The sequence below is a fragment of the Oncorhynchus masou genome, chromosome 25 (assembly GCF_036934945.1).
Source record: "Oncorhynchus masou masou isolate Uvic2021 chromosome 25, UVic_Omas_1.1, whole genome shotgun sequence".
Classification (NCBI taxonomy): domain Eukaryota; kingdom Metazoa; phylum Chordata; class Actinopteri; order Salmoniformes; family Salmonidae; genus Oncorhynchus; species Oncorhynchus masou.
This window is the reverse complement of record NC_088236.1, coordinates 27199555-27222792: the sequence shown is the minus strand read 5'-3', so window position 1 is coordinate 27222792 and position 23238 is coordinate 27199555. Positions and strand designations below refer to the sequence as shown.

The following is a 23238-nucleotide window of genomic DNA, read 5'->3' as shown; positions in this document are numbered from 1 at the left end:
TCGTGCAGTCTTGACCCATGCATTTAGCGATATTTAGCAACGTCAATCCCTCCCCTCGATGAAATATTTCATCACTCACAGTGGGCCTGTAGCAATCAGAGGACCATCGTATGTGTCACCTCGGATTTATTACCACATCTCCCTTTGTCAATTCATGTTCAATGTCAGGAGAATTGAAATAGATTGTTAAGACAGTGATTATGAAACCACATGCCTCCTCTCCCTGCTGAGTAACTGCGTGTCTGTCTGTCTTAATTAGCAGATAAAAGGCTATGGTATGGTTCTTACTTTTCTCAAAATACCAACAGTAATAGTTTTGAGTTCTGACATTGTATTCAAAAGCCACATGTTTTCAGTTTGAAAATAAACAAACATACATACTTCTGTGATATGAAAAAATGTTTATTTTCATAAAAAGTACATTTTAACAAATGTAAAAAAGTGCATAATGCATTCAAACTACAGCAAAATGTACAGTACCAAAAATCACTGCATACTTAATGATAACAAAAAACAGTGGAGAAACCTATCGCTGTGATCTTTATGACACTATGCGAGTATGCGGATGATCCTACGGTCTCTTCTGTTTCTCCCAAAGGTGCAATACATAAGATGTAACAGATTACAGACGCAAATAAATGATTAATATACAAAATGAGAATCACGATTATGTCAAACAGCTTCAATAGTGTCTATTTAGTGACAACACCAGTAGATATAACTTTTGTGCTATCCCACATTTCAAAGAGCACTAACAATTTGGAATCAAAATCCCATCTTGGAAACCCTGATGGACATGTGAATGGGACAAGGAAGAGAATATTGATTAATACTCTTCAAACCAAAGAAGTTTCAAAAAAGGAACACCAGGCTTCAGATTCCTGTTTCACACCTTGGTCTATCGTTAGAAAAAAATACAAATATGAAAAGAAATGCAGGACCACTGTTCTACTAAAAAGGAAGGGAAGTCTCATCAGTGTCCCACTCCCATCATGCATCAACCCTACTATCCAAATCCTCTGCAATACTGGCAGCACCACACACAAACACACACACTCACACAGCTCTATGCCTCTGTTCTCACGGCTAAGGCACTAGTGTGTGTCCATAAATCAAACCTAAATGGAAGTGGAATAACAGCTCACACACTCATATAGCACTAATGACCTCCAGTTGCACTGTGTGCAGCATCAGACGCCAAGTGGCAACCTAGATGGGGTTAAGGGGCACCACACTGGACAACACACCCCACAACACAGGTTGGCATCCATTGTGAAAAGAGTCAATTGCCACACACATTTTAAAACGTAGTGCATATTACATGATGCACGCACACCATAGGACAGCCCTGCTGTCCAGAGATGTTGGCCTGGCACCTGGGAAGCACGTCCATCGCTCTGTTCTCTACATTTAGTGTGCAGCAAAAAAAAAAAACAGCAACTAAATAAACCCTCACCCTGAAATGGAAGCAGCAAGGGTATAAACTGGGGAGAAACATTACAGATCCATCTCTACAGTACAGAGGTCCTGTATACAGTATGTGCACAATCACATCAGCGTTTGCGTGGCACACCAAATACACACTTTTACACAGTATCATGGTAGACATTTTGACGTACAATGACAGAGGCAATTCAGCTAATTTAACACTTTCTTTGAGGTCAAGATTTTAGTGGTAAGTGGCTGTTTGGGTTATGCCCAATAGAACCAAACCAACAACCTTTTCAAAAATAAAAATAAAAAAAACAGGCAACTGACACATTTCAATAAAATAGCATATGTACATACATACATACACAAACACAGCATAAGTGATTAAACCTGGAAGGACACTGCTTGCAGTAAAATAGTGTCCGCACAGGAACTGGAGTCATTGGGAAGCACTAAGTCTCTGCTCTCCATATTAATAGACACGTACATACAGTACTATACAGCAGTATATTCTGTAACGTCATCGACTACTGTACATACATATTTACATACAGTAAATGCGTCATGTGCTCTCATACGTGGGAGAAATGCATGTGCAATATGAACCTATTAAAAATGTAGTTCAATAGTTCACAGTAACCATTCTCATGCACAAATACTGAACCTATAAAATAATTTCAAAAGCAAATATGACTGCAACATTGTAAAAATAACTGAAAAACTGAAAAAATATATATGGTAAAGTAGCTAGATGTTAAATTAACAATTGATATTATTTTCAATTATACACGAAGACAAGCTGAGTGGAATGAACGACATGGAACGTGAAATAGTGGTACACTTTTCAGGGGATCAGTACTGAGACAGGGCGAGAAAGAACAAGGATGGAAGTGGATAGACATCATGGATCTCATGGCCTCATGCATAAGGAATGGTGTGACCCTCCAGAGTCCCACAGAGGAAAGATCAGAGAAGCCGTCTCTGGAACCTAAAGAAGACTGTACGACTCCCAATGCAACTGCTCACAATTTTGATTCTACAGCGCAACTCAGTTCAAAGACCAAGTCTCAGATGCAATAAAGGACATGATTACAGACAAGCGTGGGTCAACAAGCAGCTGCAGAGGGAGAGAAGTTGTATTTTATTTATTTTTTATTTAACTAGGCAAGTCAGTTAAGAACAAATGTTTATTTTCAATGACGGCCTAGGAACAGTTGGTTAACTGCCTTGTTCAGGGGCGGAACAACATATTTTTTAACTTGTCAACTCTGGGATTCGATGAACGCTCTAACCACTAGGCTACCTGCCGCCCCTATGCTCAACTTATAAAACTGACAAAGACCAGTTTGAATAAGATTAGCATTCAACGTAGCCAGAAGCATAGAAAAATCGCAAGAAGGTTCCGTTCAGTGGACGCCGATCTCAGAAAGGACCTCTAGAAAACACTAGTTAACCCAGGCCTAGACACAGGCTAATGGGAAGGGAGGGGAGTAAAGGAGCTGCAACATGGCTTTCTCAGCCCCATTGCTATATCATATATGTTTTCCACTGCACTGTTGCTGAATCTCAGGTGAGGTTTGGCTGGTGAGTGTCTAGACATTGGAGGCTCAGCAGATTTAAGATTATAAACCAGACAACTATGGACTACCCGGCATAAAACATACAGCCCGAAGAGATCCGATACGGCATGTGAGCATCTCACCTGACAGGAGCAGGTCTGTAGAACTGCTTGAACAAAATGAAAAGCACCACATCACCGTGGCGTCAGAGGTAGAATGGTCCCAGAAGACTCCTGGAATTATATGTAGACGTTCTGCAACAGGTAAAGGTTGGAAGCTTGGAGGATATTATAGCATCAAGGAAGAAGGAATGACTTTTGTTACAAAAGTGGAATCATACTGCAGTACTTGCAGGGAGGGCTATGGTCTTTTTGTTTTTTTATTATTTTTGGATCTGAATTGTTTGAAAATGATTTGTGACATCTATTTGGCTCATCCCAAAATTATTCAAATCCCCAAATACAAAGCAGGCTCAGAAGCAGAGGAAATGGAATCTATGCTTGTATAATTTACAAATCACATTTCTCATATCACATCGTTAGTAAACAACCGACCACCTGGAACAGATCATCTGTAACACAGAGGTGAAAAGAGGAAGAAAATGTTTCAGCATACCAACTCTCCAGGACCATTGTGATGTCACACATTTGACCTATCACATGATAGTCATTGTCCTCCAAACAACATACTGCACATCAAATGAATGGTGCTTTGTGTTATGACATGTTTATGTAAGTGTCATATTGCTTACTGTAAAAATGTTGACGGAAGCTAAGATAGATAAGCAGTGCTAAATACAGCATGGACAACCACACCCTCTTCTCCACATTGTTTTCAGCACATGGTGAGAGAGAGAGAGCAAAATCAATATCATCTGAATATCAACTCTGAGACAGCAACTAAGCCAATCAACACAATGTGTACCATAAACCAATGGTAAAGCAAACAGAACATTGAATGATAAAGTCTATGTAATATCCACTGCTTGTGAAAGTCAGGGTATATATAGGATGGTGATGATAATGAGGAATATGGTGGTGATGATAATGATGAAGCTGTAATTCTGATCTCTGGACAGCTAGAAAGGCAAAGGACCAGGAATGAAAATAGCTTGTTTTAAGTCCTGATGGAGACCAGGTCTTCTGTACGAGGTTCATCTTCACACACACATTCATTGAGCTCCATGCAAAAACAGTCTAACCAAAATACCATCTGGATTGTGGTATAATATTTGGATTGTTTCTTTTAACTTCAATATGATGTGGATTTATATTTATATTATTTAAAATGTTTATTTATACATGTATAATTATATATATACACACACATTTGTTTTTTTTAAGACTATCCCTCTCCCCTCTCCAAAATCTGTTACCCTCTCCAGCTCAGAGTGGGGGATGGAGGGATGGGTGGAGGAGTGTCCCTCCATCCTTCCTGTCAGCTCCTGGCCCCCCCTGGCAGTGCTCTCTCTGGGCTGGTCTGGTCCCTCTGTGCGCTGGGATGAGTGGAGGTGAAGGTGGAGGTAGAGGAAGAGGTGGAGGGGCACTCCCATTCTCGGCCTGGCTCTGGGGAAAGAGAGCGGAGCAGGAGGGTGCCAGCGTCCGAGGAGCAGATGGAGCACAGGTCTTCAGAAGAGAAATTGAGGCTGCCCAGTTTGGCCAGTGAGTTAGAGCGTTTGAGGCTTGAGGGGATGGTGAGGCCGGCCAGCCGCATGCGAGTCTCGATCTCCTGAGCCCTCTGGCGCACCAGGCCGGGTTTGCCCCTCACACTGTGGATGCTGTCACTGCTAGAACTACGTGTCAGTGTGGAGCCGTGGGGGGAGGAGGTGGGCGTCAGACCCCCAGATCCCACTGCCCCCAGCAGGGTCTCATTAGGCAGAGGAACCAGCAGCGGCTCTAGGCGTACTGGGCATGGTCTGGAGGACTTGGGGAAGTCTCCTTGGAAAGCTGAGAACCTCCCCTGCACAGGACTGGAGTCCTCTCTTGCCGCTGAGCTGGGAGTTTCTGGAAGCTCCAGGGGATGAAGCCCCTCTAGGGACAGACCTGACAGCCTCTCCAGCCTCTCTGCCCTCCGGCGGACCAGTCCTGACCTGTGTAGCTGCACTAGAGTCTCCTGCTGCTGGGCCACGTTGCAGGCCACCGCCGGCCTTTCTTTCTCCAGGCTCAGCAGCTCTGGAACAAGGAGAGCCTCAGAGACCCCTAAAAGCTTCCCTTCCTCACCCTCAGAATCACCCTCCAGAATATCAGCCCTGTCCTCAGATGTCAGCGAGTAAGGGGAGTCCTGGGCATCAGGTAGAGGTGTAGAGGGCGTAGCAATACAGTTGACACAGTCACACAGCAGGCTACAGGGGTGTAGCAGGCTGGGGGAGCAGGGTGTGCCGGGTGAGGTGAGTGAGAGAGGGAACGTGGGACTGGGGACCTCCACAAAGACACTTAACCCCACACCCCTCCCCAGTGTGCTAAGGCAGAGATCGGCGTCCTGGGTCAGTATCTCCACTCCATGGCTGGGCTTGTCGTCTGATCGAGAGAGGCCTGAAGGCTTGACTGTGTGAGCAGGTTTGGAAGGAGCAGTGTCCTAAACAGAGGGGAAACAAAAAGTCAGAAACAAAGAATAACCATTACTCTTTATGAGTTCAGTTATCTATTTACCATGAGCTACTACATATACATATGAATTGGTTGTATATTACAGAGACAGAAGACACCATAATGAAAACTGCTCCACACTTACATTGAGGCTGGACAGGGTATTAAAGTGGTTGTTATTGTTGGAGTTCTGGTTCAGGGTTACCAGGTCCAGCCCATTGCCCTCTTTCTCTCCCTCCTCTTCCTGAACCATCTCCACCTCTCCTTCACCATCCCCTCGTCCTGCACTCTCCCCTCTTCCTCCTGGCTGTGCTAGTGCCTCCATCTCTGCCTCCTCTTTCTGCGCCTCCTCCTCGTCCTCCTCCTCCACGGTGCTGAACTCCAGACGTAGGCGCAGCTCCTCCAGGGGCTCTGGGCCTCGGCAGCAAGTCTGGGCCGCTGTCCCCTCCCCAGCCTGACCAAAGTGGGTAAGGCCTTCTCGCCCCCCAAAGGCCTCGTCATCCAGCAGAGCATCCCGCTCCACGTCCTCTATCTCTATAAAGACCCGCTCCATGTCCAGGAGGGGCGGGGCGCGCACCGGCGTGGAGGGGTCACTGTCCAGGGCCGAGTCAGACAGCCTGCGAAAGTAGTAGTTGTTGTAAGCGGGGTCCACTTCCAGACTGATCATCCTGCAGGGGGAGAGGGGATGTGCCACCCTCTTCTCCCCCAAAGCCTCCTCATAGCAGGGGGACATCACCGGTTCAGGGGTCTGATTACCTGGGTCCTCCCTCCCACAGCACTGGGCCTGCTGGCCCTCAGGGAGGTCGCAGTCTGGGTCGGGATGATCGGGACGCCACAGCTTGTTGTGACGTTGTTTACTGGAAGTGGACAAAGGGGAGGTAAGGAGGAGCTTGGGAGATATACTCAGATAATACACATAACATACAGAAAAATCTATAACCCAGGGCAGTTTTTCAGTGCTTTGATCCCTTGCTGGGCTTCCTTAGTTGATCTGGGCCATGGTAATTACAGGGGGCGTAGTGTGACTGTACCTGGCGTCCAGGATGCCTTCGTACTCAGCCAGCTGTCTCATGAAGCCTGCGTTGGGCCGTGTGATGCTTCTTTTCTGCTTGACAAAGTTGTAGGCCTTCTCCAGCGACCAACCATACTCCTTCATGACGTAGGCAATAACGGTGGAGGCCGAGCGGCTGACGCCCATCTTACAGTGGACCAGACACTTGGAGTGGTTCTTTCTGGTAGGGTTAACGCAACATGAATGCTGAGTAGTTAGGAGAATCAGAGTAGAATCCTCTGCTAGTTCTGTCACTCAGACAAAGATAATGATAGCCTTTGGGTTGCTAGTGGTAACCATCTTCAGCTCCCTTCTCTAGGACAACTTGGTCACAGACAGTGGCACACTGCCTCGTGTCACTTTAATTACATTCCAGTCAAGTCACTCACAGTTCTCTGGAAGCTACTATTACTGTACCTCATTTGAAAGCAGCAGAAAGATACATTTACTATCATCGTGGTTCTGACTAAGAGCCACCTATCTATGTGTATGAATAAAAAGAGGATTACACAGGAGTGAGTAATAGTAAAAAATTGCTTGCTTTATCAGCTGTGTCTCTCGCCATCTCTGTCCTTCGGTCACTCTTACCTGTTTCAAGGCTAACAGGACTTACTTTGCTTTAACAATGAAGTTGTAAGTCTCGTTCCAGTGGGCCAGCAGGTCTGTCGTCTCCTCGTCATAGACCCGTATGTTCTGGTAGGAGAACGTTCCTGGGAAGAAGTTATCTATCTCCCTGGTGACGTTGAGGATATAGCCCACCCTGGTAAGGAGACGGTTATTGGATGAAGATAGACAGACAGATACTATTCCCATAATATCCTGACATATCATGACAACCTTTGAGTTTAATAAAATAAAAGTCCACATGAGCCAATAAATAATACATTTTATGGAATAGAAATGTTTGGAAGCTGGCAAAAGGCTCCATTTATTTACCCAGTGTCCTGAAGCTCCTCCAGATTGGAGGCATTCCATTCAGATCCCTGCAAACAAATGTGGAAAAATGTTAATTAGAGTGAACAAATAGTTATGACATTTATAGCGATGGGCTGTCCAAATGTTGCTCTTCCAGGGTTGTTCTCTGCTAGCAGTATCAGCCAAATATCATGGCTTCAGTAGGCCAAATCTCATTGAGACAATGAGAAACAATGAGAAACTCTAAAATGTACCCGATCAATCAGATTAAGCAGAGTTTGAGTAGCTCGAATGCCAGTCTGCTTGTGCTTCTTGTCACTCGTTGTCATGTCAATGACAACAACAGTGTTTGCAAGAACACAAACAGATATGGGAACAGGCCAGAGTTTGAGCATTGCCAAGCAGTTCTGGATGGGAAAATGTTGCCAGGTGACGAACCAAGTAGAGGTGATCAAAGATGAGTGTTGCCTTGTCCATCTGGCCCAGGATCAGCAGCATCTCGTTGTCGATGAACTCCTTGTACTGCATCAGGTTACAGCTCATATGCTGCTCCAGCTCTGTTCGGATCTGACGGGACAGCACAGTCATAAACTCCCAAACATTTTATTTTCTACCGTTTCTCCTTGTAATATTACTGATTAAGGTCTCAAATATATAAATAATGTCAGACCGAAATAGCCTGAAGACTACACTACACTACAAGTCATTAAGACTGTAATAAAAATGTTTGTTTTTAATACTTCATCCCAAATGACACCCTATTCAGTGGTCCCTGGTCAAAGTAGTGCACTATAAAGAGATGGCACGCAGTTCATGTTAATGCCTCCCCTCTGTTCACCTGTTTAGAGGTGACATTCTCCAGATCCTGGAACATCATGATGCTTCGGAGTTTGGCTTTGATAAGGCACTCGGTCCTCTCCCTCTCTGTGGGCCTGCATCAGCGGACACAAGCACAGAGGTTTCATCAGCACACTACTCTACTCTCAGTCCAAGGGTCAGTCAGAATCAGCAGCCCTCCAGGACCAGCACACGTTTCATATACACTATATATACAAAAGTATGTGGACTCCACTTCAAATTAGTGGATTCGGCTATTTCAACCACATCTGTTACTGACAGGTGCATAAAATCGAGCACACAGCCATGCAATCTCCATAGACAAACATTGGCAGTAGAATGGCCTTACTGAAGAGCTCAGTGACTTTCAATGTGGCACCGTCATAGGATGTCACCTTTCCAACATGTCAGTTTGTCAAATTCCTGCTAGAGCTTCCCCGGTCAACTGTAAGTGCTGTTAATGTGAAGTGGAAACGTTTAGGAGCAACAACAGCTCAGCTGCGAAGTGGTAGGCCACACAAGCTCACAGAACAGGACCACAGAGTGCTGAGGTGCGTAAAAATCGTCTGTCCTCAGATGCAACACTCACTTCCGAGTTCCATACCGCCTCTGGAAGCAACATCAGCACAATAACTGTTTGTCTAGAGCTTCATGAAATGGGTTTCCATGGCTGAGCAGCCGCACACAAGCCTAAGATCATTTGCAATGACAAGCATCGGCTGGAGTGGTGTAAAGCTCGCCATCATTGGACTCTGGAGCTGTGGAATTAGTGGATTCGGCTATTCTCTCACGCTGCACTATCTGCAGTCCAACGGACGAATCTTGGTTTGGCGAATGCCAGGAGCCCGCTACCTGCCTAAATACATAGTGCCAACTGTAAAGTTTGGTGTAGGAATAATAGTCTGGGCTGTTTTCTTGGTTTGGGCTTGACCCCTTAGTTCCAGTGAAGGGAAATCTTAACAATTACATTGTATAATGTCTGTGCTTCCAACTTTATGGCAACAGTTAGCGGAAGGCCCTTTACTGTTTCAGCATGACAATGACCCTGTGCACAAAGCGAGGTCCATACAGAAATGCTTTGTCCAGAGTGGTGTGGAAGAACTTGACTGGCCTGCACAGAGCCCTGGCCTCAACCCTATCGAACACCTTTGGGATGAATTGGACCGTCGACTGCGAGCCAAGCCTAATTGCACAACATCAGTGCTTGACCTCAAATGCCTGTGGCTAAATGGAAGCAAGTCCCCGCAGCAATGTTCCAACATCTCGTGGAAAGCCTTCCCAGAAGAGTGGAGGCTGTTATAACAGCAAAGGGGGATCAACTCCATATTAATGCTAATGATTTTGGAATGAGATGTTCGATGAGCAGGTATAGTTATTTAATATTCATTGGCAATTTCTGTTGACTCACTTGTCAACAAACATGGTGGGGGAGTCAGGCCTCAAGGTCTCCAAGTCTCTCATGGCATTCCACTCATTGATGCAGCTCTGCTCAGAGGAGATGCAGCTCTCATAAAAGCCCATCCAGGTGAGGGCCATGCCCCCGGGGAAGTAGTTGTACCTGCGGGACACCTCACACACCTTGTGGAGGATCTGCAAAGCCGACCTGAGACAAGGGTTAGAAAGAGACACGGGTCAATAGTGGGTCAATTCATCTTTAAATCAACCATTTTTGTTAATCTGGGAGAAAAGAGGTGCAGTATTTTCAACCTATACGTTTTTAATGTGTATTGAGCTGATTCACATGAATGAAAGGCATGCATTTTAAACTGAGTATCTGTAAAGCACTTTGTGACAACTGCGGATTTAAAAAGAGCTTTCTAAAAAACATTTGATTGATTTATTGTTGCATGCACCTGCATCTCTACCCCACTAGACAGCAAAGTGAGTCAGTATGGAAATGCCTCAACAGTGTGTTCTGTTATGAAGTCAGCAGCCAATTCATTGATGTGGTATTGCTTCAATAACAACAATGTATTAGGCAGTCATTCCTACGGTTGTCTACTCACCACATGGCCTGTACAGACACAGGTTTGAAGACATGATTCCGGCTCACTGTGTTCACACTGAAACCCCTGAGGGAGACAAGACAGGAGATGACTCTCCCTGATCACACACTGATTAACACCCAGTAACCACTACTTCAACATAACTGGCTCTATCAAAATACAAGTCATTTTAGTACTTTAGGCTGTGTGAAAGGATAAGGTGATACCTGTAATAAGCTCAGTATCCTTTTCTGTACAGGTATTCAAGTTATTACAGTTTTAACCAAAACAGAGCTGTTTCTCCCCTGAATGGACAGCAGGGGGCTGGCTGCCTGACGGGACAGATATAGAAGAGTTGTATCTCTATGGGGGACTCACTCACCCGTCTCCATCCAGATGGATCTTGGTGTCACTCCACAGAGGCAGCACCATGCCAACGGAGCAGCTTTTACTGGGAACCACACACACAGACACGTTCCCAGCAGATCAACACAACATCTGGTTTTACGTTCCAAAACAACTTTAAATGGAGATGCTGCTACAACAAGGGTCTAACATCTGCATCAAAGACGACCATAGCAAGTGAGCAGACATGCAAGCGGGCCCAAACCCATACACACCTGTCCTTGTTGCTGAAGTCTATTCCCAGCAGGATGTTCTCCTCTGTGTCCTGTCGTCCGCTGGTGTACACCACCACCATGTAACGCACTCTGTCTGACCAGGCACTCTCCAACCGCACCGCCTGTAGCAGAGGACACGACCGTTTCATCAACTCTTTCACACAAACAACTAGGCTGCTACATGTCCATCCACTTCTACCAACAAGTCAACCTGCTTAATACAAATTATCTCTGAACATTGATGGTAAACACAGCCTGACCCTGGGAAAATGAGCCTAACACCCATACAGTCCAACCATTACACACACACATTCCAGTCCTCTAAAGTAATTTCTCTCAGTCAAAAACAGTTTGTAAATACATGGGAAGCATGATTCCAATGGAGAGTGAGAACATAATGGTAGGTTTTATTTATTTCACCTTTATTTAACCAGGTAGGCTAGTTGAAAACAAGTTCTCATTTGCAACTGCAACCTGGCCAAGATAAAGCGTAGCAATTCGACACATACAACAACACAGAGTTACACATGGAATAAACAAAACATACAGTCAATAATACAGTAAAACAAAAGAAAACAAAAAGTCTATATAGAGTGAGTGCAAATGAGGTAAGTTGGAAATAAATACGCCATGGTGGCGAAGTAATTACAATCATAGCAATTAAACACTGGAATGGTAGATCGGCAGAAGATGAATGTGCAGGTAGAGATACTGGGGTGCAAAGGAGCAAAATGAATAAATAAATACCAGTATGGGGATGAGGTAGGTAGACAGATGGGCTGTTTACAGAAAGGCTAAGTACAGGTGCAGTGATCTGTAAACTGCTCTGACAGCTGGTGCTTAAAGCTAGTGAGGGAGATGCGAGTCTCCAGCTTCAGCGATTTAGGTTAGGTAACAATCTAACAAACTCTTCATTTCACAGAAACCATGGAAACACTTGGTAATGCTCTCCTGCGCACGTTCAAACATGTTCTCATGAGCTAATAATTACAGTGAGTAAACGAGAGTCTTAAGTACACAATAAAAAGCATTCAGGCAGTTTGCCTATGTCATGGTGCCAGGTGGTTAGTCACTGCACGTGCGTGTGTCTCTTACCAGTTTGATTCGGTCCTCGAAGCGAAGAATGTTGATCATCACCTGCAGGTGCTGAGGTAAGTCTCCTGTTGAGAGAGAATAAAATAAAACATAAATATTAAAAGACAACCATGACAACACCTGGTCGGTCAGTGCCATTATCAGATAGCATGGTTTCATGTGATTAGTCCTATAAAACAAATCTTGACATTTGAAACTGAACACTCATCGTACCACATGACATCTTAAAGGTACTCCATTGTTGAGTGAGTGAGTCAGTGCAGGTACAATGGGCTAGTGTCATGCAACAGGCCAAAGACACTTTCCTGCTTGTCATCGACAAATTGATCACCCAAAACTCAGTCTCAGCTAACCATAAAACCACACCTAAACACCGCTTCTTCTCTATCACGTTGGAATGTTTTGAGCCGATCATGCCAGGCTTGATGTAAGTTCCCCTGAGGAAGTGGGGTGAGAGAAAGGTTACGTACCAAATAGCACTGCATTCCATATGTAGTGCACTACATTTAACCACAGCCTCATGGTCCCTCGTCAAAAGAAGTAGTGCTCAAAATAGGGTTTAGGGAGACATTTGGGACGCAGAAAGCCAAAGAGGGAGCTACTGGATAACGAGGGGTTAAATGACAAGCCTAACCACTGCAGTGATGATGAGTAAAGAGGGGTAGCCAAGTATGTGTCAGTCAAGGTGTTCTGACGACTGGCAAACAAACTATGTCCTCTCCTCCTGGGCAGCTTTAATTATAGCTGTCAGCGGCACGCTGGCTCTGGGCATGTTCCCCTGCTTCATGGTACGTTCAAACATATATTACAGACACGTTCAGACATACAGTGGGGAGAACAAGTATTTGATACACTGCCGATTTTGCAGGTTTTCCTACTTACAAAGCATGTAGAGGTCTGTCATTTTTTATCATAGGTACACATTTTTTATCATAGAGACGGAATCTAAAACAAAAATCCAGAAAATCACATTGTATGATTTTTAAGTAATTAATTTGCAATTTATTGCATGACATAAGTATTTGATACATCAGAAAAGCAGAACTTAATATAGGGAACAGAAACCTTTGTTTGCAAGTACAGAGATCATACGTTTCCTGTAGTTCTTGACCAGGTTTGCACACACTGCAGCAGGGATTTTGGCCCACTCCTCCATACAGACCTTCTCCAGAACATTCAGGTTTCGGGGCTGTCGCTGGACAATACGGACTTTCAGCTCCCTCCAAAGATGTTCTATTGGGTTCAGGTCTGGAGACTGGCTAGGCCACTCCAGGACCTTGAGATGCATCTTACGGAGCCACTCCTTAGTTGCCCTGGCTGTGTGTTTCAGGTCATTGTCATGCTGGAAGACCCAGCCACGACCCATCTTCAATGCTCTTACTGAGGGAAGGAGGTTGTTGGCCAAGATCTTGCGATACATGGCCCCATCCATTCTCCCCTCAATACGGTGCAGCCGTCCTGCCCCCTTTGCAGAAAAGCATCCCCAAAGAATGATGTTTCCACCTCCATGCTTCACGGTTGGGATGGTGTTCTTGGGGTTGTACTCATCCTTCTTCTTCCTCCTAACACGGCGAGTGAAGTTTAGACCAAAAAGCTCTATTTTTGTCTCATCAGACCACATGACCTTCTCCCATTCCTCCTCTGGATCATCCAGATGGTCATTGGCAAACTTCAGATGGGCCTGGACATGCGCTGGCTTGAGCAGGGGGACCTTGCGTGCGTTGCAGGATTTTAATCCATGACGGCATAGTGTGTTACTAATGATTTTCTTTGAGACTGTGGTCCCAGCTCTCTTCAGGTCATTGACCAGGTGCTGCAGTGTAGTTCTGGGCTGATCCCTCACCTTCCTCATGATCATTGATGCCCCACGTGGTGAGATCTTGCATGGCGCCCCAGACCGAGGGTGATTGACCGTCATCTTGAACTTTTTCAATTTTCTAATAATTGCGCCAACAGTTGTTGCCTTCTCACCAAGCTGCTTGCCTATTGTCCTGTAACCCATCCCAGCCTTGTGCAGGTCTACAATGTTATCCCTGATGTCCTTACACAGCTCTCTGGTCTTGGCCATTGTGGAGAGGTTGGAGTCTGTTTGATTGAGTGTGAGGAAAGGTGTCTTTTATACAGGTAACGAGTTCAAACAGGTGCAGTTAGTACAGGTAATGAGTGGAGAACAGGAGGGCTTCTTAAAGAAAAACTAACAGGTCTGTGAGAGCCGGAATTCTTACTGGTTGGTAGGTGATCAAATACTTATGTCATGCAATGAAATGCAAATTAATAACTTAAAAATCATACAATGTGATTTTCTGGATTTTTGTTTTAGATTCAGTCTCTCACAGTTGAAGTGTACCTATGATAAAAATGACAGACCTCTACATGCTTTGTATGTAGGGAAAACCTGCAAAATCGGTAGTGTATCAAATACTTGTTCTCCCCACTGTTTATTCATTTACATGTATTAGTAGGTGAGTACCTTACTCTGCAACTGTTCTGGATCATAACAGCCAGGGGCTATTGGAGTTTCTCAGCTCAGCCCAATTCAGACGCTCTGTCTCACTGTCAGATCGAGAGAAATCTACTGAGACAAATGATAATCTCTGCATTTGGTTTGGTTAAGGCCAAATTCAATTGACATGCAGGCATATTTCTTTTTGTGCTGGCAGTTCTGCAAGTTTTTCACTAGGCAGTGTTTCCATAAGATATGTCCCGCCACTGTTACAGCTTTGAGAAAATAGTGGCCAGCCAAGATGTTGGCCAACAATGGTTGTTTCTGAGACTGAAAAAAACTGCACAGTGTGGATCAGAAATCAGTCAGCTCACAACCTGAGGGCACCGTTAAGTATTCTAACTACAATACGGCACAATGTTCACTAGCGGGCTGCAGGCCAATACATTGCCCAAAGTCCAAGCTTGGGAGATTATCCTACTTGAAAACATTCTGTCCCATAGCAAAGAACCCAGAAAAAACCTGGCCTATTAATTTTCCACAGGCAGTACTTCCTCTATAAGAAACACATGACTGCATCCTCCAGTAACTCCCAACCAACACAAACACTTAATGCGGGCTCGCAGCCAATCCTGAATGTCCTGAAGTTCTGTCAATTCACTTGGTGACGCAAACCATTCCAAATTCCTATTGAATTCACTTAAACAAGGAAAACAACAATGAGAAACAAGTCAAACTTGAAAACAGTAAGTAAAGGGGAGAAAAACATATCCATGGTTCTCGGTGATATTCAGAGTGCATGCTAAGCTCTCCCTCGCAGCTGCATGATCTTGTCTTTAACCAATTAAAACCTCTGCCTCAGAATAACACCTGAAATATCATCCATCACATAATACTGGTCGCTAAACACAAGGCCCTATATATGGTATACCATATGGATTTCATGACGTTGAAGCTTTGAATAGACTCTCGGATACATGACTACAACATTGATAACTGCCAGATGACAAACCCTCAGTGTCCTGTTTCAATTGATATGGAACACAAGTAGGCCTACTACTGAACACTACCAGCATCCACATAACCTATTGTAGGCCTGCTACTGAACACTACCAGCAGCCACACAACCTATTGTAGTCATACTACTGAACACTACCAGCATCCACATAACCTATTGTAGGCCTGCTACTGAACACTACCAGCAGCCACACAACCTATTGTAGTCATACTACTGAACACTACCATCATCCACATAACCTATTGTAGGCCTGCTACTGAACACTACCAGCATCCACATAACCTATTGTAGGCCTGCTACTGAACACTACCAGCATCAACATAACCTATTGTAGGCCTGCTACTGAACACTACCAGCATCCACATAACCTATTGTAGGCCTCCTACTGAACACTACCAGCATCCACATAACCTATTGTAGGCCTGCTACTGAACACTACCAGCAGCCACACAACCTATTGTATGCCTACTACTGAACACTACCAGCATCCACATAACCTATTGTAGTCATACTACTGAACTTTACCAGAATACATATAACCTATTGTAGGCCTACTTCACCACTAATCTGCCTAAGCTACACATGACTGGAACATGCTAATAAATCAGCCAGACACCTCAAGTGCACTCAAGTTTACCAGGAGAACAGGTCGAAAGTAGAGGCCATTCAGACTACACAACAAAGTACCAGACAAAACAACCACAACAACACTGTCTGTAAGATGGACAGAGTAATGTCAAAAATTCAAAGTCTGAGTCTTGGGACCATTTAGCCACTTTGCATGGCAGCCCATGTGGTCCTGTCCTGTGGATGTGTGGTAGGTACTCACCTGCATGTTTGTGGTGGGGATGTGCTTTCTGGCCCTGAGGACTGCTGCCCTGCTGCAGGAAGAGGGCAGCACCCTTCACCATGAAGAAGCTCTCGCTCAGGCTAGAAAAACAACAGATGGAGAGAGCCGTTAGAAACTGGATCATGCAACAATGTGGGCAGACTGAGCCATATGGTCACTCAACAGTTCAACACTGATATGCGAGTCAAACTGTTCCAGTTCTATAACATAATCCTTACACATTCTAGAGCGAAGGGGCAGTATCCTGAATTCCAGATGACTGATGTTCCCAAAGTAAACTGCCTGTTACTCAGGCCCAGAAGCTAGGTTGTGCATATAATTGGTAGCATTGCATAGAACACTATAAACTAAAACTGTTAAAATAATGTCTGTGAGAATAACAGAACTGATATGGCAGGTCGAAAACCCGAGGAGAATCCACACAGATTTTTTTTTTTTTTTTGAGGTCACAGGCCATTTCAATGCAAGCCTATGGGATATTCAAAATAATTCATCCCAGATTGCAGTTATTATGGCTTCCACTAGATGCCAACAGTCTTTAGAAAGGGTTTCAGGTTAATTTTCTGAAAAACAAACGAGTAGTTGTAGTTTTTCCAAGGAGTCCCTCATTAGAAAAGTAGCCTTGTTGCGCGTGTGAATGAGGTGCGCACTCTTTGTTATTTATCTTCCCTATTGAACATACTATTCTCCATATTAAATTGTATCGTTATTTTTGATATTAGAGTACCTGGGGATTAACTGAGGATTGACTTGTTTGGATGAACTTTACCGGTAACTTTTTGGATTTGTTTGTATGCATGTTGAACGAGTTGATTAATGAAATCAATGGCGCCAACTAAAATAACTTTTTTGGATATAAAGAGGGACTTTATCAAACAAAACAACCATTCATTGTGTAGCTGGGACCCTTGGGATTGCAAACAGAGGAAGATCTTCAAAAGGGAAGTGATTTATTTCATCGCTATTTGGGATTTTGTGACGCCTGTGCTGGTTTGAAAAGGTATTTTGATTTGGGGTGCTGTCCTCAGATAATCGCATGGTACGCTTTCACTGTAAAGCCTTTTTGGAAATCTGACAACGCAGTTGGATTAACAAGAAGTTAAGCTTTTAAACAATGTAAAAAAACTTGTATTTTTTATGTTTAATATTACGATTTTTGTATTTTGAATTTTGTGCTCTGCAATTTCACGGGATATTGTCGTAGTGGAACGCTAGCGGGACACCGACCCCAAAGAGGTTTTAAAAGGAAGCCGGAGCCTCAACTTACAGCAGCTATGAATCAAGCTTTGATCCAGAATGCTTATCTGGCCTTTCCCCTGGCCTGCATAAGCTGCTGCATCCTGATGGGATCTGTCAGGTCTCTGCCGGCCCAGACAAATGCAAAACAGACTGAATAATTAGCTGCAGTAGTTTGTAATGCATTCCTCTGAGCTACACACGGCATTTACAAGTCTCACCTGTCTAGGATATTATGTCCACTCTTTCATTGAGTTCCTGTGCATTCTGCAGGTGACATAACTAATATGGCAAGGTGGTGGTGGAAAACAAAGTGAGGGCTGAAGCTGTTTTCTATGCTTGTGCCAATTATTCTCTTTCACTGTGCTTACAGAATAAGTCTCTCTCCAGGCTCGTAAATCCACCTGACAGGAGGGTGGAACATATTCCCCGATGTACCCTGTATGTGCAGTCTAGCAAACAGGCACGTCATTGGATAGTACAGGCGTGATGAGTGACAGGAACAAAAACAAACCGGAAAACTAGACAACACCAGAGCCTATGGAATAGGCACATGTTAAATGTCTACCGATATATTAGTATTTCAGGTAAGACAATAACGTCCTCCGAGCAACCGATGGCAAAAGTCTGATTTAAAACTAAACATTCAGAAATCACATTTCAGCCCAGTAATGGTCAAGAACTATCCCAGAGTCATTCCACCACCCCCCTCCCTGATTGTCTGTCCCTGACTGGACTTCCTGTTTCCAGGCTAGGGGGAGGAGACCTTGCCCAAGCATATGATAAGGCCGAAACAGGCTCTGCTTTGTGCCACCCAACCCCACCACAGAGACAGCGTTCCACAGTGACGGGCACATAGGAGTGGCCAGCCGCTGATCACAAGCGCTTTTGTTTCACTTTGGCTTCTCTCCTACCCATTGGGTCGTTCCACCTCAAAATGCACAAGAAAGAGGGTTGACACCCATCATCACAGATTGTTCTGAAATCATTTCGGTTGTTAGAAACAGATAGCATTCCTGCAACTTTTTGTTGAAATATATTAGATCTCTGAGGAATTAAATGTAATTGATTGCACCCATATAGGCCATTTTAATTTATAGGATTCATATAATATTAAATAAATATAGTACCTAACAACCGATTTGGACCAAACTTTTATGGAACTATGAGTTAGACATGACAATTCCAACACATGGTCACGAATCACCCACACCCCATGCCAATTCCACCCTAACAACGAGTATATAGTATCAGTTCTCTATGTCTAACAAGTAGTACGGAGCAGCTGCGGCTCAAAGTATAATTTCTTCATCATATGTAATGTATTCCCAGTGAATTTGGGAGTGTTCCCCCCCCCCCCCCCCTGTTCAGAGAAATTAGTCAGACATTGTTAGGTTTATGTCCCATCCTAACTGGGAAGAAAAAAAAGAAAGAAAAAGAAAAGAAAAATCACTGGGAATACATTACATAGGATGAAGAAACAAAACTCAGAGTTGCAGCTCCATACTACTTATTAGACATGGAAAACTGAAACTATATACTTGTTCTTGTGGTAGGATTAGCGTGGGGGTATGAGGGGGTCCGTGTGTGGCTTTTGGCCATTTCTTTGGATTCCTCATGTCTTACTCATTGTTCTAAAAAATGTTTGGTCCAAATAGGAACTACATTTATTGAATATTATATTCATTTGATCAATTAAAATGGACAATTTGGATGCAATAAATTAGCTTAGTTTCTCAGAGATCAAACTATATTTCAACAAAATAATGTTGCAGGAATTCTAATCTTATCCGTTTCAAACTACAGAAAATATATCTGAGATGGTGGGTGTCATGGCTTGCTGAAATGATCCTGTTTTGAGATTTATTAGGCTGTGGAGGCGCTCCTGTCAGGGAATGATGAATATGAGGTAGAGCTGCAGCTAGCTAAATCTATAGGAGATGGAGCACCTCCTTCAAACTTTAGGACTCTGTATGTGCTAGAGAATCCTCAAACACTTTTATACCTCAACCATCTAGCCTATCACTTGGAGCCTTCTTCAGCATAACCTGTGATATCTCGGCAGGATATCATTCTATTAACCCTATAGCATTGTAAAACTACAGTATTTCGCTCTTACTAAAAAACTAAATTAAAGTAATTCTCCTATTCTCTATTAGATAGTACACATACATTGTATTCGGAAAGTATCGAGACCCTTTGACTTTTTCCACATTTTGTTACATTACATACATCCTTATTCTAAAATGAAGAAAAAAATGACTCAATTTACACACAATACCCCATAATGTCAAAGCAAGATCAGCTATCTATAAAGCAGGTGGAGTTGATAGTTTATGGTTGTGATCAGGGTGATTCCAATATTGTTTGTTTAAATCTATCAAAAGTAAATAACTTTACTGACCGTGAGTGGTCTTGCACGAGTTGTAATGAGGACATGAGTAAGGGGTCCTTATGGTATAACTGACTCTGCTTAAAAGAAAATGGTCTCGTTTTGAAATGACTATATGGCTGATTTTAGTGAGACTAAGAACTTCAATTTAATCACTTTGATTCATTTTATTTTGGCAGAGGTCAGCCATCAGAGGACATAAGTAACAGTACAGTGCACTCGTAAAGTATTCAGACCCCTGGACTTTTCCCACATTTAGTTACGTTACAGCCTTATTCTAAAATGGATTCAATAGTTTTTTCCCCCTCAATCTGTACACAATACCCCATAATGACAAAGCAAAAACAGGTTAAGAATGATTTGCAAATGTACTCAATATAAAAACTGAAATAAACATTTATATAAGTATTCAGACCCTTTACTCAGAACTTTGTTGACGTACCTTTGGCAGCGAGTACAGCCTCGAGTCTTCTTGGGTATGACGCTACAAGCTTAGCACACCTGTATTTGGGGAATTTCTCCCATTGTTCTCTGCAGATCCTCTCAAGCTCTGTCAGGTCGGATGAGGAGCGTCACTGCACAGGTTTTTTCATGTCTCTCCAGAGATGTTCAATCTGGTTCAAGTCAGGGCTCTGGCTGGGCAACTCAATGACATTCAGAGACTTGTCTTGAAGCCACTCCTGCATTGTCTTGGCTGTGTGCTTAGGGTTGTTGTCCAGTTGGAAGGTGAATACAGTCTGAGGTCCTGAGTGCAATGGGGCAGGTTTTCATCAAGGATCTCTCTGTACTTTGCTCCATTCATGTTTCCCTTGATCCTGACTAGACTCCCAGTCCATACTGCTGAAAAACATCCCCACAGCATGATTCTGCCATCACCTTGCTACACTGTAGGGATGGTGCCAGGTTTCATTCAGTTGTGACGCTTGGCATTCAGACCAAAGAGTTCAATCTTGGTTTCATCAGACCAGATAATATCTTGTTTCTCATAGTCCGAGTCCTTTAGGTGACTTTTGGCATACTCCAAGTGGGTTGTCATGTGCCTTTTACTGAGAAGTGGCTTCCGTCTGTCCACTCTACCATAAAGGCCTGATTGGTGGTGCTACAGAGATTGTTATCCTTCTGGAAGGTTCTCCCATCTCCACAGAGGAACTCTAGAGCTACTCTGTTAGTGACCATCGGGTTCTTGGTCACCTCTCTGACCATCTTCCATTTAAGATTGTGTTTCACTTGGTTCTTGTGGACCTTCAACGCTGCAGAAATGTTTTGGTACCCTTCATCAGATCTGTGCCTCGACACAATCCTGTCTCGGAGCCCTACGGACAATTCCTTCGGCCTCATGGCTTGGTTTTTGCTCTGACATGCACTGTCAACTGTGGGACCTAAATAGACAGGTATGTTCCTTTCCAAATCATGTCTTCACCACAGGTGGACTCCAAGTTGTTGAAACTTCAAGGATGATCAATGGAAACAGGATGCACCTGAGCTCAATTTTGAGTCTCATAGCAAAGTCTATGTAGTTCTGTCCTTGAGCTGTTCTTGTCTATTGATGTTCTGTATTATGTTTCATGTTTGGTGTGGACCCCAGGAAGAGTAGCTGCTGCTTTTGCAACAGCTAATGGGGATCCTAATAAAATACCAAATAGTCTGAATAATTATGTAAATAAGGTTTTGGTTTCTATTTTTAATACATTTTTAAAATAAAGTCTAGAAACCTGTTTTCGCTTTGTCATTATGGGGTATTGTGTGTAGATTGATTAGGAAAACATGTTAATTTGATCCATTTTAGAATAAGGCTGTAACGTAACAAAATGTGGGAAAAAGGGTCTGAATACTTTCCAAATTATGTACACTACTGTATGATCAATTGAAATAGGCTGCACGCATAAAACACAGTGAGAAACCACAGTGAGAAACCGGAGGATGTGTTGAGCGTGAATCTTTCTCTCCTGTCATGTAAATTACCAGCCCTACGTCCACCACCATAAACCACACTCAGACAGTCTAATTAACTAGCCTCTGCCCTGGTGTTTCCGAGCCTCCGGCACCCTGCTATCAGCTTCTCCACTAAAACCAGGGCTAAAAATATATCTGTTATCACAGTAAACAAAGACAGTGACAAAGAGACTTGCCAAATAGCCTCAATGATCCCTTGGAGTACCTATTCTTCTAGGATAGGAAAGACAGGCTTTGATTCTGAATGAGCAGAATTCATACTAATAGTAGTCATACATTTGAGATTGTATCAGGCTTGTAATGTGCATGAACTTGATCGGACCCGTGTTAATTTAGGCATTTTTTTTTGAGTGCTCTCACATTTAGTACATTTTTGTCATTTGAATAATGATTGTCTAGTTATTGTCAAAATTACTAAAACAGTGGGACATTTTAGTCAACTAAAAGCCCTTTCATTTTAGTCAATTCACATTTGTATTGCCTCATTAACATAAACATAAAATCTTCCATGTGCACAAAACATACATAGCCTTGTCCTACCAACATTTTTCTGCATAACATCCTATTCTCTTCCCAACAGCAGAAATATGAAAGATAATTCTTATATAATGTAATATTATTATTTTATCTGCCTAGTTAAATAAAACATGTAAATGTAATTTCCAAATTCAGCATACATAGGTAAATACAGCACATTACATACAAAACAGACAGACAAGTGCAGAGAGAGCGAGAGAACAATCACAAGATGGTGCCACAAAATAGGCTATTGGCAAAGTAGTATGGGTTGCACACCTCCATCACACAGTCCAGTCATTGCCACTGTTATGAACGTTCCACAGTCGCCAGAGCCACATTGATGTCCAAAAGTAGAATGGGGGCTTATGACTGTTTCGCACAATGATGTAGTCGAGTCACTAAACCTCAAGTCCCAAGTCTCCTGTGCTCAAGTCCAAGTCACCAACGGTCAAGTCACAAGTCCCTATGGCTTAAGTCTGAGTCCCAGTGCTCGAGTCCTGGTCCGTGTGTTCAAGTCTAAGTTACTGGGTTCACATCAACTTTTTTTTAAAGAAAGAAAAAAAATAAGTTATTTACCCAGTCAGATAAAGCGTAGTGGCAAGAGGAATTGTCTTCTATCCCTTCTTTCTGTGCCACCAAATGTTTGCATATAGGCTACTGGTAATGTTACCATGGCCACGTTGAGATGAAAAATTCTCAAACATATGCAGGTAGAAATTCCATGAATAGGTCAGACTTTTATTCCTTAT

At 43.4% G+C, this 23238-nt stretch overlaps 1 protein-coding gene across 6 annotated transcripts in view; it reads right to left on the bottom strand.

Moving 5' to 3' along the window:
- Positions 1-387: 387 nt before the first annotated feature.
- Positions 388-23238, bottom strand: part of ssh1a (slingshot protein phosphatase 1a) — a 68928-nt gene continuing 46077 nt past the window's right edge. For 4 of the 6 annotated variants that reach the window (XM_064937141.1, XM_064937144.1, XM_064937143.1 and 1 more), the window contains 13 exons: positions 16369-16469; positions 12079-12143; positions 10984-11105; positions 10746-10814; positions 10385-10450; positions 9787-9981; positions 8380-8473; positions 7980-8108; positions 7563-7609; positions 7240-7386; positions 6607-6807; positions 5721-6432; positions 388-5564 (listed from right to left, as the gene is read on the bottom strand). In XM_064937141.1, the coding sequence (XP_064793213.1) occupies positions 4428-5564; positions 5721-6432; positions 6607-6807; positions 7240-7386; positions 7563-7609; positions 7980-8108; positions 8380-8473; positions 9787-9981; positions 10385-10450; positions 10746-10814; positions 10984-11105; positions 12079-12143; positions 16369-16469 (3085 nt within the window). In that variant the 3' untranslated portion in view covers positions 388-4427. Of the gene's footprint in view, positions 5565-5720; positions 6433-6606; positions 6808-7239; positions 7387-7562; positions 7610-7979; positions 8109-8379; positions 8474-9786; positions 9982-10384; positions 10451-10745; positions 10815-10983; positions 11106-12078; positions 12144-16368; positions 16470-20459; positions 20631-23238 lie in introns of those variants that run through there. The other 2 variants (XM_064937146.1, XM_064937142.1) reach the window with 2 other exon arrangements.